The sequence below is a fragment of the Arvicola amphibius genome, chromosome 12 (assembly GCF_903992535.2).
Source record: "Arvicola amphibius chromosome 12, mArvAmp1.2, whole genome shotgun sequence".
Lineage (NCBI taxonomy): Eukaryota > Metazoa > Chordata > Mammalia > Rodentia > Cricetidae > Arvicola > Arvicola amphibius.
The window spans coordinates 109433690-109455922 of record NC_052058.2 but is presented as its reverse complement, the minus strand read 5'-3'; the positions used below and the strand labels follow the sequence as shown (position 1 = coordinate 109455922).

Sequence of the window (22233 nt, the reverse complement as noted above, 5' to 3'; positions counted from 1 at the left end):
ACTGAAAACTGACTGGTACTGGCATAAAAACAGACAGGAGGAACAATGGAACCGAATCAAAACCAGGATATTAATCCACACACTTCTGAACACCTGATTTTTGACAAAGAAGCAAAAAAAAAAAAAGAAAGCATATTTAACAAGTGGTGCTGGCATAACTGGATATCAACATGTAGAAATATGAAAATAGACCCATATCTATCACCATGCACAAAACTCAACTCCAGATGGATCAAAGACCTCACCATAAATCCAGCCACACTGAACCTCATAGAAGAGAAAGTGGAAAGTACACTTGAATTCATTGGCACAGGAGACTACTTCCTAAATATAACCCCAGTAGCACAGACATTGAGAGAAATAATAAATGGGACCTCCTGAAACTTAAAAGTTTCTGTAAAGCAAAGGACACAGTCAATAAGACAAAATGGCAGCCTACAGGATGGGAAAAGATCTTCACCACTCCGCGTCAGAGGGCTGATCTCCAAAATATACAAAGAACTCAAGAAACTGGTCATCAAAAGAACAAATAATCCAATAAAAATGGAGTACAGGCCTAGAGAACTCTCAACAGAGGAATCTAAAATGGCTGAAAGACACTTAAGGAAATGCTCAACATCCTTAGTCGTCAGAGAAATGCAAATCAAAACAACTCTGAGATTCTATCTTACACCTGTAAAGAATGGCCAAGATCAAAAACACTAATGACAACTTATGCTGGAGAGGTGGAGGGGTAAAGAGAACACTCCTGCATTGCTGGTGGGAGTGCAAGCTGGTACAGCCCCTCTGGATATTGTGGCAATTTCTCAGAAAATTAGGAAACAGCCTTTCTCAAGACCCAGTAATACCACTTTTGGGTATATATCCAAAGGATGCTCAACCATGCCACAAGGACATGTGCTCAACTATGTTCATAGCAGCATTGTTTGTCATAGTCAGAACCTGGAAACAATGTAATGCTCCTCATCAGAAGAATGGATAAGGAAAATGTGATACATTTACACAATGGAGTACTACACAGCAGAAAAAAATAACCACAGCTTGAAATTTGCAGGCAAATGGGTGGAGTGAGGTAACCCAGACCCAAAAAGACAATTATATGGACTAACTCATAAGTGGTTTTTAAACATAAAACAAAGAAAAGCAGCCTACAAATCACAATCCCAGAGAACCTAGACAACGAGGACTCTAAGAGATACTTACATAGATCTAATCTATATGGGAAGTAGAAAAAGACAAGATCTCCTGAGTAAATTGGGAGCATAGGGACCATGGGAGAGGGTTGAAGGGGAGGGGAGAGGCAGAGAAAGGAGCATAGGAAAAAGTAGAGCTCAATAAAAAAAATCAATATATAAAATCAATAAATATATATAATTTTTAATTATAGACATACACACACACACACACACACACACACACATATGAGAGAGAGGGAGGAGGACAAAAATATTAAGAATGTTGATACCGTGCCATGGGGAGGGGAGACTGAATGTGTTCAACTAAGCATTAAGGAAGCTGTAGCACAATAATGCTATTATAGAAGTTTATGGCGAGCAGTGGGAAATAAGGGCAGCAGGTTTTATCCGCAAATTGGCCTTGGTGTTTTCCTTGTGTAACTGTTCATGCTTCTGCTCCTTCAATCTAAATACTGCCAGCTATTAAGATGGCAGGTGTGCGGGTGGAAAACACTCTACATTGGACACAAAATGCCAAAGACACAGGAACCAAACAGTCCTCGGCTGTTCAAGGAAATGAGGAAGGAGGACCAAGGTTTGCTTCACTCCTGTGCCAATCGATACAATCCCCACAGCATGGTGTTTCGGAGTGAGGTGACAAGAAGAATCTTAGGGGTACAGAAGGACCTAGACATGCACACACCCCCTCCCTAGCCTACACCTATGTTCCATCTCCATCTGTACAATCATACCCCAGGAGAGGAGAGTGCACAACAAGATCAAGGAGTCCTAAGTAGGAAGCAGCCCAGGTCCCAGCAGGCCTTCTAGGCCCCTCAGCAGAGCCACAGCTTTACCTTCAGTCCAGGTGAGTTCTTGGAACCATGCAGAAATTTACAATTTAAGTGTGTGTGTGGGGGGGGGGGGGAGGTTGACCATGAAGCACAGGCAGTTAAATGTATGCAGCGCTGGGAAACTGTCTTCTCCTGAGTGCACACTTAGGCACACCCGTGAGTACAGCCACTTACCCCAGTGTAACTAAAGCAAGAGCTTTTCTATTCACCGTTGCACAGCTTCAGGTCGGGCTTGTTCTGAAGTGGGACTCTAAACACCACCACACCTTCCTCTTCAGGACCATTCAAAACAAAAACCAATTTTACTGTAGAAAACTATCCCAATTTTGACTGCATTAACAATAAGCACAAAAAGCTCACATTGACTTCTCCGAGTGGTCATTTCAGTGACCAAAATAAAGTTTTAACTTTCTAAGCACAAGCAAGGTATTTTCTGTTCCCCTTCCCCCCACCACACCAATCACAAACACTGAAGGAGATGCTCTGTATAGTCAATTACCCAAACAGTAAGACAACAGTTATAGTCAGGACCTCTCCTATTAGCAGACCATCACTTCCGGGTCTGCACCCATTTGTGCCTCTGTACAAATTAAGACCAAAAAACGAAAAAAAAAAAAAAATCACTGTTCAATGCTTCCAGTCTTAAAGCAATTCTTCTATATATTTGAAAGTCTAGGCTTAAGAAATTGTGACTGAGAAAATTATAATACATGCAATGCTGATAAAAAAAAAAATAAAGACAGATAATTTAAAGACCTAGCGAGGAAGGTCAATTATATAAGTTTTTAAAAATAGTATTTTAAAAAATAGTAGTAAGAGATCTAGAAGTACCGAAACTCCAAGAAAACGTACATGCTAGTCGAGTTCTGAATTGACACAGACTCTTGAGAACACTGATAACAAGGCTTTCCTGCTTTTATAGAGTTCTCTGCTCCTGTGATAATCTGGTTGTCTCTGTACGCGGGCAGTGTGAAAAGGAGGTGGAACCTCAGCGCTTGGGCCATTTCCTTTGGTACCTATGCTCTGGAGAATACCTGACCTTTGGTTCCCTACCAGCGGCTCAGTAGCAGTGTTTGGTGCTCATTCGGGAGTAGTTTATCTGAGGTCTCACTTTGGGTATGTTTCATCGGCACACATGTATGGGCACCATGTGTGCCTGGTACCCTTGGAGGCTAGAAGCGGGCATCTGATCCCGAAATTAGAGGTGGTTGTGTGTTGCCATGTACGTGCTGAGAATCAAATCCTAGTCCTTTGCCCCGTAAACTGCTCCTGGAGCATGCTTTCCTGCTCCTGCCCTCTCTTCCCAGGTGTGTGTATGTGTGTCTGTCTGTCTGTCTGTCTCTCTCTCTGAGATCTCTACCACACAAAAACCAACCTGTCCACAAGGAAGGCAGCGCAGGTGTGTGGTGGTCTTAGCCGGAGGAAGAGCACTTGCTTTCCTTCTACACCTGCATCCCAGGAGAAAAAATCACTGAATAGGAAACCTTGCGCTTTATTTTGGTAATTATCTGCTAACTAAAATAGTGACTACCTGATTGTAAAAAGGCTCTTCAAACAAGAGTTCTTATACCACAGCTGCTGCTTTTACTCTTTGCTGCAGCCAAGCAGACCAAACATTTGACATGAAGACATGGCTATTCCTGCTCCTCCCTCCACCTCAAGATGCTGTGCCACACCTGTTCTCCCCCCTTCCACCAGCCAGGAGGCAGACGCAGCTCAGATACTTGCTCCTAGAACAAGACCATCCAACAAGGGAAACCTCAGGCAAGTCCCACTCTCCGACCATCACTCGTCACAGCAAGATATATTCTAGCAATGCCTTAAAAGCAATACAAATATGTATTCCTGGTGAATTTTAAAAACAATTTCTATGCCAATGAAATAGCACACACCTATATTCCACACTCCTGAGGCAATGGAAGTAGGATTTTCAGTTTGAGGCAAGCCTGGGTTATGTGTGAAACGCTGTCTCAAAAACAATAAAACACTATTCTTTTCTACTGCCCTCTTACAAAAGTATTTTTGTGCATAATACAGCAACAGAATCCTGGTATCTAAACTTCTGGGTAGCTGCTTTCACTATGAACTCTGGTGGCACAAACACATTTCCTTGGAGAAGTAGAATTTGCTAAAACTCATTGTAGAGTTTTGTTTCTCAGGCTCCAACACAACTCAATTCACATAATCTGTATTTCAAAATGAGTAAAAATATTTGGTCAAAGACAATACAGCTAATTTACATGTTTACAGAAAAAGAAACAATTTTACAAGTTTTCCCCCAGTAAATTTTAGTAAATAACTCACAGCCACTTAATTTTGATGAGTTCAAGTGACACTAAGACACAGATCAAGTGTCTTAGTAGTTATATTTTAATCTTTTATTCAAATATTAGTACTATTTGTCAGGTCAAACAACCATGCTTCAAGCTCCAAGAACAACCACTATGGACTCCAGAGACAACCAATGCTTGCACCTTTAAAACCAGGCAGTGCATGTCATGAATAGTCTGGGTGCCTTTAGCGACTCCAACATGGGAGGATACATGTCTTTTCAATGAACTAATAATAAGGCTAATACCTCTCAAGCTACATGGGGGTTTGTTCCTAAGTCTTTACAGTTTACCTTCCTAATGACAGAAGAGACCTGTTAACGTCGGGTGTTTTCAGCTATTCTCCACTTACAGAACTCTAACAGAGCTACCCAGGTTTCCTAGGACACCGGCAATGGGCACTCCTACTGCCGTTCTTCGGCCTGTTTGTGGACTCATAGACAAGTTAATGGCAGTCTACTGCAGCTGGGAAGAAAATGAGATTTATGTGCAAGTCTCCTAAAAGGAACGCCACTACTGAAGTTTCAACAGAATGTAACACTACAGAATTGTATAAATCCCATCTTAAAAACTATGAATTGTCACTTCTAGGAGTAAAGCCACACGTGTACTTGTTTCTCTGGGGATAGCTTGTGGACTGGTCATCACGTCTAACAAAGCTCATGGCAAGACACTGCGCTGGCCCTGGTCACCTTCAGGCACAGAACAGAAAGCTGGCATTAAAGTACGTGTTCTACCCATAAATGTCATTGGCTTAAAAAATGTTAAACAAACCCGCTACACAGTTATTAGGTACAACTATAAAACTAGGTACAGTATTCTAGATCTGTATACTTTTCAAAAAATTAAGAGTTCATTTTTCTTTTCTTCATCCACTGAGGGCAGGTAAATATGCTTCCCTTGGTCACACACACTAATAAAAGACAAATATGGTTCCTAAGCAATGAGAAGCTGCATACCTGTAACCGAAGTTACTTCCGGGTCAATGGCATGCCCCCCACGAACCTCCCCTTTACCGGGCCCACGTGGTTCTCCACCTCCACCACCAAGCCAGGCCGAGGCTCTGGTCCCGGGCGGGCCAGCCCTCGTCACGTGGGCTGCGCGGCCGCCATCTTGCCGGGCGGAGGAGGGGCGGCCCAGCTTGGCCGCTGTCGGTGGGCCGCGACCGCGCTCCCGAGCAGCCGGCGCTCCAGCCTTCTCCGGGCGGAATCCCCCCCGCGCCCTACCTTGCGAGTGCTTAGGTCATCGAGGGCCTAGGACAGCTGGGCTGGACCGCGGGACGGGCACTAAAACAGCTCACCTGCCCCGCAGCCGCAAGAGCGACAGCCCGAGGGCAGCCAACGCTGGACTGTCAATGCCGAAACGAGCGTCAGCGGGAGGGCTAGGAGACCACTCCGAAACTCCCCCGCCTCCAAAGGTGGGATCTTCCTAGTTTCATAAGACATCAACGGTTTGTTCATCAATCCTGAACAGCTGGGAAATATGCTCAGCATGCCTAAGCAAGTGCTAAGCAACAGCGCCAGGGTCGTGTGTAGTACTCACAAATCCCTGCAAGATTTAAGTCCCTGCTCCCACTTCCCGAGAAGAGATGGCGTGCTAAAATTAATGGCAGCTTGCCCAATGTCTGCCCACTCTCCCCAGCATTCACTGGTGGCCAGAAAAGGCCATGCACTGCAGGCAAGAAAAAAAAAATCTCATTCCTCTGATTAGCACATACCTATCCCCTCAGTCTGCTTTAGGACACTCACCTTAAAAGTAAGGGAGGAGACTCCTGACAGTTAAAATTCTGTAGTGACTACCCACGCTGGTGTAGTACGAATGGAATCATGTAAACTGTCCCATTGTGAGCATTTTCATCAGACCAAATTCAAGGTTATCCTTAGTCACAAGAAAGCGTGTTAAAACAGGTGCACACTGATCTTGAATTCATGCTTTCTTCTCTAAATTTTACAGCTCACTGGCGTACCTTTCCAGGTCTATTTCGTGAGTAGGCTGAAGGCTGAATTAAGCTTTCATCATCATTACACACTGTATGCTGGTAGTAGACACTACAAGATGGAATGAGTTTATAATCACCAAGAAAATGCAAAGTACTAGCTTTACTACATCTGGATTTTTAAGGTTTATAATAAAACATTAATTTGTCACTTCACTCCGCCTAGGTTATCTCGAAGGCCCTTTGTGATTAATCCTAAATGCCCTGGGTCTTTGGGTATATCCAATCAGCAGTGAATCACAATGCTCAATTTGAGTTCTGGATACTGGATGATTTCAGACACATGGTTAACTTTCAAGCAAGGAGGGAAGGGAAATCTCCCTTCTTAAAGTGGAAAAGCCTGACATCCTAATCAATACCTTTCATAAGACCTGATCCACAAAAATAAGCTTTTAATCTAGTTTTACTGCAACTGAAACCTATCCCCATCCTCCATTAAATCACTGTCCTTAACCGGCTCACTGGGCCTAGTTAAACTGCTTTCAAAAATTCCGTAAAAATTCTTCCATTTTTGCTACAAGTGGATTCCTATGTACTAAATATGTGTTTAAATAACTCTTTTAGACACCGTTAAGGCCTAGAGTAAAGACCTAAGATTATCAGCCCCAACTCTGGAAGCAGAAGTCAAGCCCCTTAGGAAAGCTTTTCGTAGTTAGAGGCTTGGCCAGGCGATCCCAGGCCTTTTACCCAGATGACCAGTGTTAGGTCAGTCAATTCATAGGTCTCCATAGATTTTCTTCTGAGAATACAAAGTTCTCTAAGTAGAAGCCAAAAGACTTACTCGAACTTTTTTAACTGGCGCACACTAAGCATGAAAAGTCCCTTATGGCATAGACAAGGAGGAAGGCGACTATAAGCAGGCTGACAGACTAGGAAACGGCCCACCTACGGCTAGACTGCGGCTGACAGGCCCTTCTAGCGCTTCCTTTTTCCCTTGCACCTACTGCCCACAATGCTCAAAGCCCAAAATGTCCCACAAGCCTCCTCATCCGAGGTCTTGGGTAAGAGAGCTCCCCGTCTTCCGTGGCAACTCGTGCACGTAGAGACTTCTAGAGCATTCTGTTATGGCGGGCGGCTTGTTTGTGTATGAGGGTGACTGGAGCAGAGTCGCCCAAGAAAACGAAGAGGTTAGCCGTGGCGAGAGCCGTGGCGTGGTTATTCCGGGACACCTACACGAGGCTGGGGTCGGAGCTGGATTCGGGGGCCTCCGAGGGCGGGGCCGCTGGTTCGCACATCCGAGCCTTACCTGGGCCCTGGAGCCCGCAAAGTTGCACGCCTCCACCTCCGTGTCCTCGGGCTCCACGCGGAGCGCGCTGCGGAGCCTCTCCAGGTGCTCCCTCAGAGTGACCCGCTGGTGGAAGGAGAAAGCTGGGTGCAGCGAAGCCATGGTGAAGAGCAGCAGCAGTTCCTCCTGGGCCCTGAAGCCAAGCCCGCCTCCAGTCCCGAGATCGACGCAGCCGCCGCCTTCCGGGCAGAGGCCGTCCTTCTTGGCGTCCTGCTCGCCATCGCCACCCGGCTCGTCCTCCACGCTGCCACGCGAGCCCTCGGCTCGAGTCGCGCGCAGGCTCCTGAGCACCGCGTCCACCTGGGGCAGGAGGCGGTGCAGGCGGCCGGCGGCCTCCCGGTTCTCCGAGCCCAGCAGCGCCAGGTACACGATGAGGCGCGAACGCACGGCGGGTTCTCTGAAGTCGGCCAGCGACCCTGGGTCAGAGAGGCCGTTGGCCTTGGCCTCGGAGTCGCGCAGGTAGTGGTAGTCCTTGCGCGCCAAGTCCTCCAGGCACGAGCCGAGGAAGCGCAGCTCCAGCGGGTTGCACAGGTCCAGCAGCCCGCACATGAACTCCAGGCGCTGCGCCGAGCCCAGCACCAGCCCGAACCACTCGTACACCCGCTCCTGCTCGCGCAGCGCCGCCGCGTGCCCGCCGCCGCCCGGCATGCCCGCGCCCGCCGTCGGCCCGTCAGCAACAGGCGGCTCGAGCCCCCGGGGCGGCGGCGACGGCGGCGGCGGCGGAGGGGGGCCCCGCGACAGGCCCGTGGGCGGCGGCGGCGGCGGCGGGCGGCAGTCGCGGCGGCGGCGCGGCGGCGCCTTTGCGCCGGGCCGCGCGTCCGCCTCGGGCTCCTCCGCGTCGGGTGGCGGCTCGCTGGGGTGCGTCGACTTCGGCGGCAGCTTCATCCTCAGCATCCTCGGCTAAGGCGGCGCGGACATGCGAGCAAGCGAGCGGGGGCGGCGGGAGGAGCAGAGAGCCCGGGCGGCGGCGCGGCGGTCAAGAACGCTGCCCCTCCATGCCGCCGGGGCGGGGCGGTTCGGGGGCGGGTCTCGCCGGCGAGGGGGGCGGTGGCCGGCCAGCGTCGTCGTCCCGGGCCGGAGGCGGGGCGTGCCCGCGACGGCTCCGCCCCTGGCCGCCGCGCCTGCTGGGGAGCCGGTGCGGGAGGAGCAAGCCGACCAGCGCGTCCGTCTTCCGCCTCCTTCTCCGCGTCCGCACTGGGCAGGCGGCGACGGCCTGAGCGGTTCCTTCTCGAGCCAGCGGGGGCACAGAGGCTTGGAGAGGAGGAGGAGCTGCGGGGCTGGGCGGAGACGCTGGCGGGCTCCGCGCACTGCACCCCAGCCAATCGACGTCCAGAGGCGGAGTGACGTAAGCCCTCCCGGGCGCCTCCCTCTCGGAGAAGCCACGCCCAGGTCCTGCAAGATTGCAGGGCTCCGGCGGCTCCCGAGCGGTCCTATTGCTCGGTGGGTTCCAGCGGGCTGGGGACGAGGCTTGGGACCTTGTGACCGCGGCGGTGGTGAGCCCGGTCGGGAGCGGCGATCAGCGGGTTGGCTTTTCTTGAGGGATCTGGCCCCTGTCCTGGCTGTTGACCATCTCTCGTCAGCCTCTGCCCGGGAGCAGGACCCACACGGGTTCCCAGCCTCGGCCTCCTGGTGGACTTGGCGAATCTCAGCCCCTGCAAATTCTCACTTTCTAAAACTTTACCTTAACCGTCGGTGTGGACGCTGGAACGCGGATCCGAGAGCTGGGCTGCCTTGCGAAGCAGTCTGGGGAGGCGAGCGCCGCGCTCAGGCTGGCTGCAAGGTGTTGATTTGGACCGGCTACCGGGCGGAGGGACCTTACCGTTGGGGGTGCCTGAGCCTAATGGTTGCTTATGGCTTGCAAGGTTCCGTTTAAGAACACCCTCCTGCCCCAAGTCTATGATTTTTCAGAAACATTTATTGGCTGCGTTTTTGTTCCTATCCACGAACATTGGAAATCCTTGTTCTGGTGTGAGTTTTCCATAACTCAAAGAATATAAGATAGATCTAGACAAGGCTTTTAACTTTTTAAGTAATACTACGTTTTTAAGGTTTGGAGTCCTCTAATGTGTCTCTTTAACGGTGATGTGTATATACATTTACATACATACACACATCATATATATATATATATATATATATATACACACACACACACACACACGTATGTATATAACCCTGCTCTAAAAACCCATCAAGGGGCTTTGAATCTGCTTAGAGGCTTCGGAGCCATCCTCCCATGCTATCTCTCTGGTGCTGGGGCCTGAACTCCCCTCAGAGTTCCTGCCATGCTGTCTGTCAGCCCCATGGCTGTAAATAAATCTTGTGGCCTTGAGGGGGGAATATCAGGAATTTTTTTTAAAAGATTAATAAAAAAGCATTTTTTAAAAAAAAATCCCTACTGTTTTTAAATTAAGAACTCATACTATATAGCCTTAGTAGGGGCGCAAGGAAAGGAAAATGCAGTTAATCAGAGTGCAGGGACACCTACAGGGTAGAATCGTGATTATCTCGTAGCTCTGCAACTTTACCATTCCCAACAAACCTGAATTAACCCCGAGTCAGCTTCAGTGACAAAACTGGGAAATGGAGAATCACGCAGCACATCTTAAGGTTGTCAGGAATAACCAAAAGCTATCCTGGCATGTAATTCTCTGTTCCCTTGAGCTTCTTGGGTATAACTTAAATGCAGTAAAATGTCGACTTCAACTAACAACTGTCCTCCAATCTACTATTCGTGCTTGGTCTCTGGGTCACATTTCTGAAGCTTAGGATGGGGTGCTTTAAGTGACGAATAGTGTGAGACCCCCCCATGCACACACTGCTTTGGATGCCTTGTGTAATGAGCAAATGCTGGGCCTCCAAATCGAGTTTTACATGTGGGCAAGGCTTTGCATTTTTTACATCTTTACATTTTCTTTGGCATCAAAAAGCTACTTAGTATCAACTCCCAAAGCCCAATCCATGATTTCATCAGAGTTAAATTTGCAAGTAGTAACAATGACTTTCATCTTTCTAGCTTTGGCCAGCATTAGAAAACACAGTTGATAATAACAGTTAAAAGTAGCATATACGATAGTTTAATGATTCAGGTTATCCTCCACCGGCTTGAGGATTTTCTCCCCATGGGGTGTTTCAGGGCTCTCTCTCTCTCACCCCGGTAAAAGTGTTTCTTCTGCCCAGTGATAATAATAGAACACACTGAGCAAGAGTGAAGGGTGGCTGCCATGCTTGTAAGGGATAGCCCAGGGCAAAAGAGGAGTGTGCTCATGGGGAAACTACCCAGGTGAAGCTAACGACACTGTGGAAACATATTCTCCCACTTGGTTGCAAAGACCTGCTCTAAATTCCCAGGTATTTTATGCTCCAGGCGTAATCAGGTCAGATGGGATATGGTAATGGTGAGTGTGTGGTTGTGATGGTGGAACTTGTTTGTCAGAGACATGTTTCTGAACCAGTCGTTCAGGATAATTCTTCAGGGCTGACTGAAGGGGAAAGACCTCCCTTATGGTGGCATCCGGGTAGGGGAGGCAGCATCTGCCAGAAAGTAACCCAGATAAAAAGTGGTCAGAGGACCGCTACCTGCCTGCCTTTCCTGCGTCTCAGTGAGAGCATCTCCTCTGCTCCTGCCACTGCTGCTGTCTCCTTCCCTGACATCTGAGTCCAGTTTTACCCTTCTAGTGGGAACTGGGGACCAGCAGCTCTCCAGGCATTCTAATTGCCAGATTGGGGCTGCTGAGGAATGTGTCTCTGGACTGAGAAGCTACTTGCTTCTTAGCCTCTCCAGCGTGGAGACAGTTGTTAACTACCTGGTAATGCCATACTGTATAAGCCAGTCCAATAAATCTTTTAGTACACATTTTATTGGTTCTGTTTCTCTGGAGAACCCTGACAAATAGAAGGAGTTAGCCCCTGAAAAGCAGTTTTCAGGTCACAAGGTGTTATTACGTCTTGTCCTTAAGTTGCTCCTGATATTCATTTAGTGTGACATGAAAGTGCTATTAGTTTTTAACATTTAAGTGTATACGGAGACTGCTCATTTGTTTCCTGGCCACCCAGACATGAATAATCACATAGAAACTATATTAATTAGAACATTGCTTGGCTCATTAGCTCAGGATTTATATTAATTAACTCATATCTTTTTGTTGTTGTTGTTGTTTTTGTTTTTTGTTTTTTGTTTTTTTGTTTTTTGGAGACAGGGTTTCTCTGTAGCTTTGGAGCCTGTCCTGGAACTAGCTCTTGTAGATCAGGTTGGCCTCGAACTCACAGAGATCCACCTACCTCTGCCTCCTAGTGCTGGGATTAAAGGCCACCACCCCCCTGGCTAACTCTTACATCTTTAATTAACCCATCTCTATTAATCTGTGTATCACCACGAGGCTGTAGCTTACTGGTAAGGGTCTGGCATCTGTTTCCTTTAGCAGCTACATGGCATCTCCCTGACTCCACCTCCTCTCTCTCTATATATCTCTTTTAACCTGGCTATATTCTGCCTTGCCATAGGTCAAAGTAGCTTTATTCATTGACCAACAAAACAAACACATATACAGAAGGACATCCCACATCATCTCCCCTTTTCTGTCTAAATAAAAGGAAGGTTTTAACACAGTAAAATTACATATAACAAAACAATATTATTAAGCAAGAATTAGTCTTACAATATTTTGTCTATTTACATTTATCAAATTAAGGAAAATACTCTATCATCTATCCTATCTTTGTGAGTCTAAAGTTTTATATCTAATTTATTCTTTATCACAACTAAGGAAAACTATAACTCTCTGTCTTCAACTCTTCAAAGACCCCAGAAGGATATAATATTACCTAAATAAACAGGAAGTACATTGTAAGCAACTTCCAAAGTTCTAGAAGTGACAGAGACATTTCGCTGCCTGGACAGTCTCCCAAAGTTCTTCTGTATTGTTGAGGCATCCATCTTCAGCCCACAGGCCCATAGTATCCAGCAGACTTTTCCATGAAGAAGGAAATTTGAAGATCTGTTTTACCTTATAATGTTGAAGTTCATTAGTCACTTTCTTCTGTCTCCTGCAGAATCTCTGGCAGTTTCTTTCATGAATCAGGAACCCAGAAGGGCTGTTTCACCTTCTTTAGGAAAGTTCAGCAGTCATTTTTTTTTTATTTTTTTATTTTTTGGTTTTTTGAGACAGGGTTTCTCTGCAGCTTTTTTAGAGCCTGTCCTGGAACTAGCTCTTGTAGACCAGGCTGGCCTCGAACTCACAGAGATCCGCCTGCCTCTGCCTCCCGAGTGCTGGGATTAAAGGCGTGCACCACCACCGCCTGGCGAGCAGTCATTTTTTTGTGGGTCCTGCATGTCCAGTTCATACAGCATAACATCAAGCAGTCCAGGAAAGAGCAGTTTCTTGCCCAAATGGTTAGCCTTGTCACATTGAAGGTAAATTCCATAACATGTTTCTTCAATACCCATCAACCTCTCTGAAGTAAACTGGTACTTCCAGAAGCAGACATGTCTCATTGTCAAAAAAAAGTCTGAGTTCTTTTAAATACCATATTCTGTAGGTCTTGGAAGCATTGAAGATTATCTAGAAAACCAAACTAACATAACTACAAGTTTGATCATTATAAATGACTATTAATCTGTAGTTTTTAATTATACATCACATTTTTTAATGAGCTGCATAAATATAATAATGCCTTAGACAAGAGTAGAAATATACATATAACAAAATGGTTGTTAAGTTAGTATTAATAGTTCCAGGACAGGCTCCAAAGCCACAGAGAAACTCTGTCTCGAAAAAAAAACCAAAAAAAAAAAAGTTAGTATCAATAAACGAAGATCCCCTATTGTAAAGTATTCATCTCTATATCATTGCTCCCATATTATTATTATTATCTTTTAGAAATTGACTGGGACCATCTAACTATACCCAATTCCTTTTAAATAAAAACAAACACTTAAATAAACAATCATTAGGGGAATTGGGCATTGTTTTCTTCAAACCGCGTCTTGTTGTTTTTTGGGCTGTAGGAGGAGAGAGCTGCTTGTTGGTTCCCAGCCTCTTAGCCCCCAAATAATCACACAGAAACTGTATTAATTAAATCACTGCTTGGCCCATTAGCTCTAGCTTCTTATTGGCTAACTCTTACATATTAATTTAACCCATCTCCATTAATCTGTGTAGTGCCATGTGGCTGTGGCTTACCAGGTAAAGTTCCCAGCATCTGTCTCTGGCAGTGGCTCCATGGCTTCTCTCTGACTCCATCCTTTTTTCTCCCAGCATTCAGTTCTGTCTTCCTCCGCCTACCTAAATTCTGCCCTGCTATAGGTCCAAAGCAGTTCCTTTATTCATTAATGGTAATCACAGCATACAGAGGGAAATCTCACATCATTGGGCAAAGTATTTTTAGGGTTCTTGGAGACCTTTCAGGGGTCCTTGTTCCATCAAACCACATTAGCCTGGAAAGAATCCACTGGTTCTCATCTTCTGTGGAAACAAAAGGAGAACCTCTTTTCCAAAGCAACAAATCCTTAGACTCAAATTTTGAAGTCAAGATACCTTTATGTTGGTTTAACTTAGCAGTCTCCAGAATCAAATGTCTCTCTGCAATCAAAAAGTTCAAAGAAAACACAATAATCTATGTAATCCAGATTCTCTCTATATATCCCATCTTTATATAGCTTATTTTTCTTTACTCCTGTAATCTGTGACTGCCTGTATTCTTTTACTTTTACTGTCTCTTTAAAGACTTTGTTTATTTTTAAAAACTATTTTTTGTAACTCTCTGTACTCTTTTTCTTCTCTCTCCCAAGCCTACATACATTTTTTAAAAAACACACTATGACTTGTTCAGAGGTTTATTTCTGTTTGACTCTGTCCTTATTGTTACATATCTGTAATAATTTTCTGACCAGGAGTGTCTTTTTTTTTTTTTATTGCTAAGCAAATGTGGCTGGACCAGCTTGGCTGTTTGCTTCACTGAGTCCAACATGGCAGAGGCATGTTCACTGCCCTGTGAGCCATGCTTACCACCCCAGCGTCAGGGATGCAGCAGGTGTAGCATGTTGCTCACAAACCCCATTCGAGTGCTTGGCCCCTGGAAAGAGCCAGAGCTATTTGTGCTGCCAGCACGAACCAGGAAGCCATTTCTTAAAGGAGCCGTGCCTCTGCTTGCAGCCTGCAAACAGGGCCTGTCTGGCAGAAAAGTGTGGCTACCAAGAAGCTGTGCTTGGCTCCCATTTTTGTGGGTCTAGAAGAACTTTTTTTTTTAAGCTTTCTTAGGCTTTATGTGGATGTTCATTCTGGAACGTTGGTTATAATTTTGTAAAAGGAGACTGCTTGTTCATCTCCCGAATAGTCACATAGAAACTATATTAATTACAACACTGCTTGACCTATTAGCTCAGGATTCTTATTAACTAACTGTTATAACTTAAATTAACCCATTTCTATTAATCTGTGTATTACCACGAGACTGTGGCTTACTGGCAAGGGTCTTGTGTTTGTCTTCTTTGGCAGCTACATGGCATCTCCCTGTCTTTGCCTACTCTCCAGTCTGGCTATATTCTGCCGGCTATATTCTGCCTTGCTATTGGCCAAAGAAGCTTTACTTATTAACCAATAAAAGAAAAACATATATATAAAGACATCTCACTTCATTCAAGTTTGTATTTCTCTGCAATAAGAAACTTGGCTTTAATTGAAGGTTTTACTTTGAATTTGGATGCTAGCAATGATGAAAGGAACTTTTAAATCCCACCTTTTACAATTGGATTACAGCTAGTAATTTTACCCAAACCCCAAATAGCTGAGTGGTTCAGAATAAACCAATATACTTGACATTGTCTGCTCTATAAACGGATGTATGGGGTCTGGATGGTTCAGCAGTTAGGCGTGTGCACTACTCTTGCACAGGACCCAAGTTTAGGAGTTTGGTTCCCAGCAACCTCATCAGGAGACTCACAACTGCCTGTAACTTCAGCCCCAGGGGATCTGATGCCTGTGTCCTCCACGTGGACTATGCTCACATGCACAGACATATATGTACCTGTAATTTAAAGGACTGTATGTTTAAGCACTCTACCTAGCTAAAAGTAAGATATTATCCAAAGCACCCAGTCTGACTCATATCTAAAGTCATGTAAATCAAGAATATTGAACTACTGATCTTCTAACATGTTTCTTCTTCCACTGGATATTTTTTTAAAGACTTGTTCTCACTATGTAGTTTGGCTGGACTTGAATTCACAAATAGTAGGATTATAAGTGAGTCGCCAAGCACACTTGGCTAGGATGTAAATGTCAATTGACTGGCCATGTATATTTAACTTCATATTTTACCAGCTGTTAACCTGCTTCTTCCACTTACCACATGTTAGATGTTTCTAAATGATTATGAAATGAACAGATGAACGAACAGTAAAACAGATGTAAAGTCCAGAAGTTTCTCAGGCATGTCTAACAGGAAAGACAAAACGTACATACCAGCACCTTCAGGCCAGGCCTCAGGTTCTCCTTTACTCTCTTTGCCGAAGTTGTGTGTCTACCCTTGGTCAATTCCTGGGTCCAGGAAAGTGGAGTAACTTTCTTCAGAATTATAAGGATCCCCAGAAAAGACAGCAAGGATTGTCGCCAAAGGAGGAAAGGAAGCAAATTCATATGCCAATGTCACTTTAGCCTCCCCTTTTTATCATTTAAATTGTCATAAAAGTATATTTCAGAAATAATTCTCTATTTAACCAGGTCCACTCAGCATTGTACCTGGATATTAATTTTAAAAATATAATTGAAAAGTTGATCAAAAGATCTTGAAAATAATACAAGCCAATTATTTTTTGAGATACATCTTAAAATTACATATTAAAATTTAAAGGTAACTTTTTGTCAGGGTTTCAAAACTACAAGGCAGTTGAGAAAAAAATCACAAGTATTGTTTCTGTGGTGGTATTGTCAGTGGTAGCATGGGACTCTGTGTCCCACTGTGGTGGAAGATACCCTTGCAGGAAGCCTAACCTTGAACTGAAATCTGAATCCCTGAATTTTTTTATTCTGTTTGTGAGAAGGACAACTCGACCAGAATAACTATGTTCTCACATACTATAACTTTAGGGGAAATTAAATCTGTGATCTTTGACTGTTGAGAAGTAAACTTGATTCTAAACTGGTTTGGTTTGGAAAAGCTCGTAAAACTACTGATTTCTGTTAGGAATCCACAAATCTAAAATTCTGCTACTTAGTTTGAAATGAGTCATATCACAGGGCAGATGAACTCGAACTTACTGAGTCTGGGAGACTTTGAGTGTCAACACTAATGCAATAATATTAATAGATTTTAAAACATCTAGCCCATGGGAGTAAAGGAGGAGCAGGCACTGGGAAAGGCAATCACAGATAACATTTTGTAATTGTCATTATTGTGATTATTGGTTCACCATCACCTCAGCTAAAAACAGAAAAGGACTAGAGAGAAGGCTCAGCCGCTCAGAGCACTTGTGCTTGCAGAAGGCGCAAGCTCAGTCTCTGTCATCCAATGGCAGCTTACTTGTCTCCATAACTTCTGTGGAAGCCTCTGATGCCCTCTTCTGACCTCCGCAGGCACCAGGCACATGCAGCACAGACGGACATAGCAGCAAAACATTTGCATAGATAAGTAAATCTAAAAACTATTTTAAAACAAAGAAAATAGATTTTATGGGACTAAATCTAAGGAATGCCATCAAAGCCAGGACGTGACAGATAGCGTTAGCAACAATGGAACCTCTAATATTTATTTTTTTGTCATGTCAAGCATGCTACTAGAAATACACATATCTTATATTTTTGTCAAAATATGTAAAATGAATCTAATTGTGAGGAAATAAGATTAACTTAGACTTTGGGACATTATTTGGGATCACCTCAATATTTTAAAATATCAACACCATCAAAGCAACTATAGGATACTCTTCTAGATGAAAGGATTCTCAAGAGATATAACAATTGATTTTATTGGTTCCTTAGATTTTAAAAACCTAAAAGACATTTGGGGGTAATTAGGTAATTTGACTATGAGCTTATTAAACACTTTTGCCACAATACTGACTTTATCAGGTAAAGTGATAACATGGTGGCTTAGAGGGAAAAATCTCTCTGCAAGAGAGATATGCAGAAGCACGAAAGGTCGAAATGCTGTGGTACGTACAATTTATCTTCAGATAGCTCAGGAAAATAGTAGAAAAGGCAAAGTAAATGCTATAAAACATTAACTCAATCTAAGAGGGGTAAAACAATGTACTGTTTCAGTATTCTGTCGGCATGAAGTTTTTCAAAATAAAATGGAAAAATTAGAGATCCCAAAGGATTTCTGAAAACTGCATGAGGCCGCACACCATGTCCACACGATTCAGTCACTAACAGTCCATGTGATCATAACACGGCGGGACCCTTCCTACCTTAGGACACTTAGGAATGTCATTGCTGTTGTAACAGCAACACAAAGCATTCCCGACTTGTTTGTGATGATTCTGGTGTAATAAGCCTGTGGTGCTGCTCACCACACGAAAGGGTAACACATGTATGCAGCGTGCCCAGCGCTTGACGATGATATAAGTGATTGCTCCTGTACTGTGCTTTGTCGTTACTTTGGAATGCCCTACTTACACATAAAAAGAGTACCGTGACACACTCGCACCGGACTCACACTTATTGTGTATCTTGGTTGTATTAAGAAGCCATCTGAATGCATTCCGTGGCATGCAGACAGCAACATCAGCTAGCCATGCATTTCTCAGAATATTATCTCTGTTGTTAAGTGTGCTTTGCCACAGTATACTATATGCAAGTACAGTTTAACACATACAAAGTTGTTTAATTAACTGATTTTCTAAATGGCACAAAACATTATCCAAAGTCCCTTCAAAACTAAGATACAAGTTTTGTAAAAAGGTTTAAAAGCAGAGAACTGTTTTTCTGAATGTGTTACCTCAAGTTATTGACCTTTTAAAACCTGTAGGGAGTAAAGCTTGTCAGACCAACTGGTCATGGCTTGCAGACTCACCAGGTGTCCCAAGAATACGTTTGTCAACTTGTTACAAGGGAAACCTGAGACAGAGCCAAGTCCAAGCAAGGTCACCCTCAGCAGAAACCTTAAGGGAGGCTGGAGAAAAATCATAGCACGCAAATGCCCAGCCGAGTGCTGAGTGGCTGCCATCCTGTTTGGACTAGCAGAATTAAATTATCTTCATTAGCTGAAAGTCTTATCTGCCTTCTTTCAAAAGAGATTCAGGAGGCTGCTTGTCATCTGAAGCCAGGAAAGTGGACAGCGTGTACATAGTAAGGTAGATTGTAACATGAGGGCCTGCTTGGTGGGGTTTCTGTCCTGCCCAGTTCCCACAGCCTGTAAGCCCTCAAAGAAATCACACAGAAGTCTCCATAAGCTATAAACTGTCCCATTAGCTCAGGCTTCATATTAACTCTTATAACTTATATTTGCCCATTATTCTAGTACATGTTAGCCACATGACTCAGTACCTTTTTCAGTGGGACAGGTCACATCCTGCTTCTTCGGTGTCTGGACAGGACTGCCCAAAGAGCTTCCTTCTTTCCAGAATACTCCTGTTCTCATTGCCCCATCTCTACTTCCTGTCTGGTTTTCCCAACTATACTTCCTGCTTGGCTATCAGCCAATCAGTGTTTATTTAAGATATAATTGACAGAATATAGATGATTGTCCCACACTACTTCCCCCTCTTTTTTTTAAACAAAGGAAAAATATCCATAGTCCCATTTTGGGGGACTGATGCATAAACTGGCATGCAGTACCCACAGAGAGATGACTGCTGAACTTGCCTAAAGTTGAGATGGTCCTTCAAGGTTCCTGCTTCATGAAAAAGTCTGCAAGACATTCTGCAGGACACAGAAGAAAGTGACTGACAAACTGCCATTATAGGCAAAACTGTCTTTAAAATTTCTTGCTTCATGGAAAAGACTGCTGGATACTATGGGCCTGTAGGCTCAAGATGGATGCCACAACAGTACAGAAGAACTTTGGGTGACTGTACAGGCAATGAGATGTCTCTGTCACTTCTAGAGTTTTGGGAGTTTCTTACTTCTCGTTTACTTAGGTAATATATCCTTCTGGAGTCTTTGATGGAGTTGAAGAATAGATAGATAGTTATAGTTTTCTTTTGTTATGATAAGATAAAATAGATATAAATATTGTAACTAAATTTTTCTTGATAGCTGTTTTGTTATATATAATTTTACTATGTTAAAGTTAAAGCCTTCCTTTCCTTTGTAAACAGAAAAGGGGAAATGGTGTAGGAGGTCCTTCTGTTTGTGTGTTGCGTTCATTGGTTAATTAATAAAGAAAGTGCTTGGCCTGATAGGGCAGAACTTAGGTAGGTGGAGAAGACAGAACTGGATTCTGGGAGGAAGAAAGCAGAGACAGGGAGAACCGCCATGGAGCTGCCAAAGTCAGACATGCTGAATCTTTCCCAGTAAGCCACGACATCATGGTGAACACAGATTATTAGAAATGGGTTAAATCAAGATGTGAGAGTTGGCCAATGGGAGGCTGGAGTTAATGGCCAAGCAGTAATTTAATTCATACAGTTTCTGTGTGATTATTTTGGGTGTAAGCTAGCTGGGTGGGACAGAACAAAGGGCCCGTGCTCCCTTCAACAGTAGATGGCACACACCTCAGTGTGGACAGCTCCTACATCCATGGATATAACTTTCTGTCCCTGTAAACACCCACTCTGCTCTGGAGAAGAGTTCCTTCTTTTTGTCTGTCTTTTACTTTCACGAAGAAGTATCTTTCCTCTGTCAAATCTTCACACTGTGATTCTAATTCAGAATCAGTCTTGACTAAGATTCCAGTGTCCCTGTGAGTTACTTTGAGCAGTGGAGGCAGCCTTGTGACCTATCTTAGCCACAGGGATACTCCCATATTGGAATTGAATAGCATCTTGTTTTACAGATTTTTCTATGTAAGCCAAAGTGACCATTCCCTCTAAGTACCAACTGGGGTAAGTCACATGGCCTTAGTGATGACGCAGGCTGCTGTTCATATTCTTTCAAATTATATAGCATAGTAAATAATATTGATCCCAAATGACACTATAACAATACCCAAGTTAGAACAGGCTGAGACTGTAGCTCACTTGAGAGAGTAATTCTCTAGCTTGCACGAAGACCTGAGTTCAATCCCCAGGAATGCATAAAATCTGGCATAGTGACACTTACCTGTAACCTTAGCATGTAGGAGGCAGGAAGATCAAATCTTCAAGGTTATCCTCAGCTGCATAGTAAGTTTGAGGCCAGTCTAGGACACATGAACCCCTTCCCTTTTCTTGAGACAGGGTCTCACTGTGTAGCCCTGGCTGGCCAGGAATTCAGTATGTAAACAAGGCCGACCTTGAACACACTCCCAAGTGCTGAGACCACACCAAGCCTGAAGCCCTATTTTATAAAAAGTTTTTATATTTTTTTAACATTACCTATCAATTTTAAAGGAATGGTTGCAAACCTTTGCACAAAAAAACCACAACTAAATTACTTAATCCTAAGTAAATCTAATTACTTTTTAAAATTATTTCTCTTATTTTAGTTCATTTGAAAATTAAAGTCAGCCAATTTATTATTTAGGAAGATATATTCTTCATACTCAACTGATTATTATAATCAGCTGAAGCTATGCAAACATAAGCTAAGTAAACATAAACCATATTCTTGCTGTATTTGCATAAGAGTTTAGTTTAACATGTGACACTGATTTTGCAGTTTGGTTATATCTGAAACATTAATAGATACCTATTTTGTTGCTAAACCTCAAATCAAGGTTCACTTTTCTATAGGCCATAGTGGTATTTTAACTTTTCCGTCACTCTTTGCAGTGTTGATAGAGTTTTCAGTCTAAGTCTCAAAGGTCTTACTGCTTTTTCTGTTTGTGTTTTTATGAGACAGATGTAAGACAGAAGGTTTTTACTTCACAGCCGTCTACTGGTTCTCAGATTTAACTGCAGATACACGGTCAGCAAGCTCATGGTGGTGTCCTTGCTGCCCTGAGATTTGGGTGGCCTGCAGAGTCATTGTGATTCTGTCAGAAGACGCTGGAGATGCTGCAAGAAGAGTTAGAAGCGGCAAAAGAACGCTGGCCGCGTCATTTGCTGGCCTCTGACCTCTCAGAGTCTGGGCTGCAGCGGATGACTCAGGCAAGCCTGTCACATGTAGATGACCACATGGTGTTAAGTCCAGCCTCATGTACACGGCCAGCTCTTCCAGAGCGCCCCCACCCCCAGCACACTTTGGCTGCCAGGTCCCAGAAGCATTTAAGGTCAAGGGATGCTGCCAGCTTCCTGCTTGCAACAGCTCCGGTTAAAAGCTGCACCACATCTCCCCTGGATGGCACCTGATGTGCTGCCCTGATGGTTTCTGTTTTCTTCACCCAGCCCTTCTGGCCTGTGTGCTCTTTACTCTGGTGGGTTGAAGAAGTCACAGAAAGGAAGGAAATGACAGCCAAGGGAAAACAATCATTTCCTATAGGAAAACGACTTCCTGAACAGAGCAACCGCAATGGCATGAATGACCGCTTGCGGAATGCGGAACGGTGTCAGTTTACGAGCGATTTTGTGCGGGCC

At 44.3% G+C, this 22233-nt stretch overlaps 1 protein-coding gene and 1 long non-coding RNA gene across 7 annotated transcripts in view; both read right to left on the bottom strand.

The window, feature by feature from the left end:
* Zcchc2 (zinc finger CCHC-type containing 2) overlaps positions 1 to 8531 on the bottom strand; it is a 46897-nt gene extending 38366 nt beyond the window's left edge. For 3 of the 6 annotated variants that reach the window (XR_005287573.2, XM_038348724.2, XM_038348725.2), the window contains exon 1: positions 7599 to 8531. Coding sequence is in view for 5 of the 6 variants with exons in the window: in XM_038348724.2 (XP_038204652.1) it covers positions 7599 to 8531 (933 nt within the window). In the remaining variant the exon portion in view is untranslated. The remainder of the gene's footprint in view (positions 1 to 7598) is intronic. The other 3 variants (XM_038348726.2, XM_038348727.2, XM_038348728.2) reach the window with 1 other exon arrangement.
* Positions 8532 to 14178: 5647 nt separating this feature from the next.
* Positions 14179 to 21797, bottom strand: LOC119827613. The gene is made up of 3 exons (XR_005287699.1): positions 20840 to 21797; positions 16100 to 16201; positions 14179 to 14218 (listed from the first exon to the last, which is right to left on the bottom strand). It is a non-coding gene; the product is annotated as an uncharacterized LOC119827613 (long non-coding RNA).
* Positions 21798 to 22233: the final 436 nt, after the last annotated feature.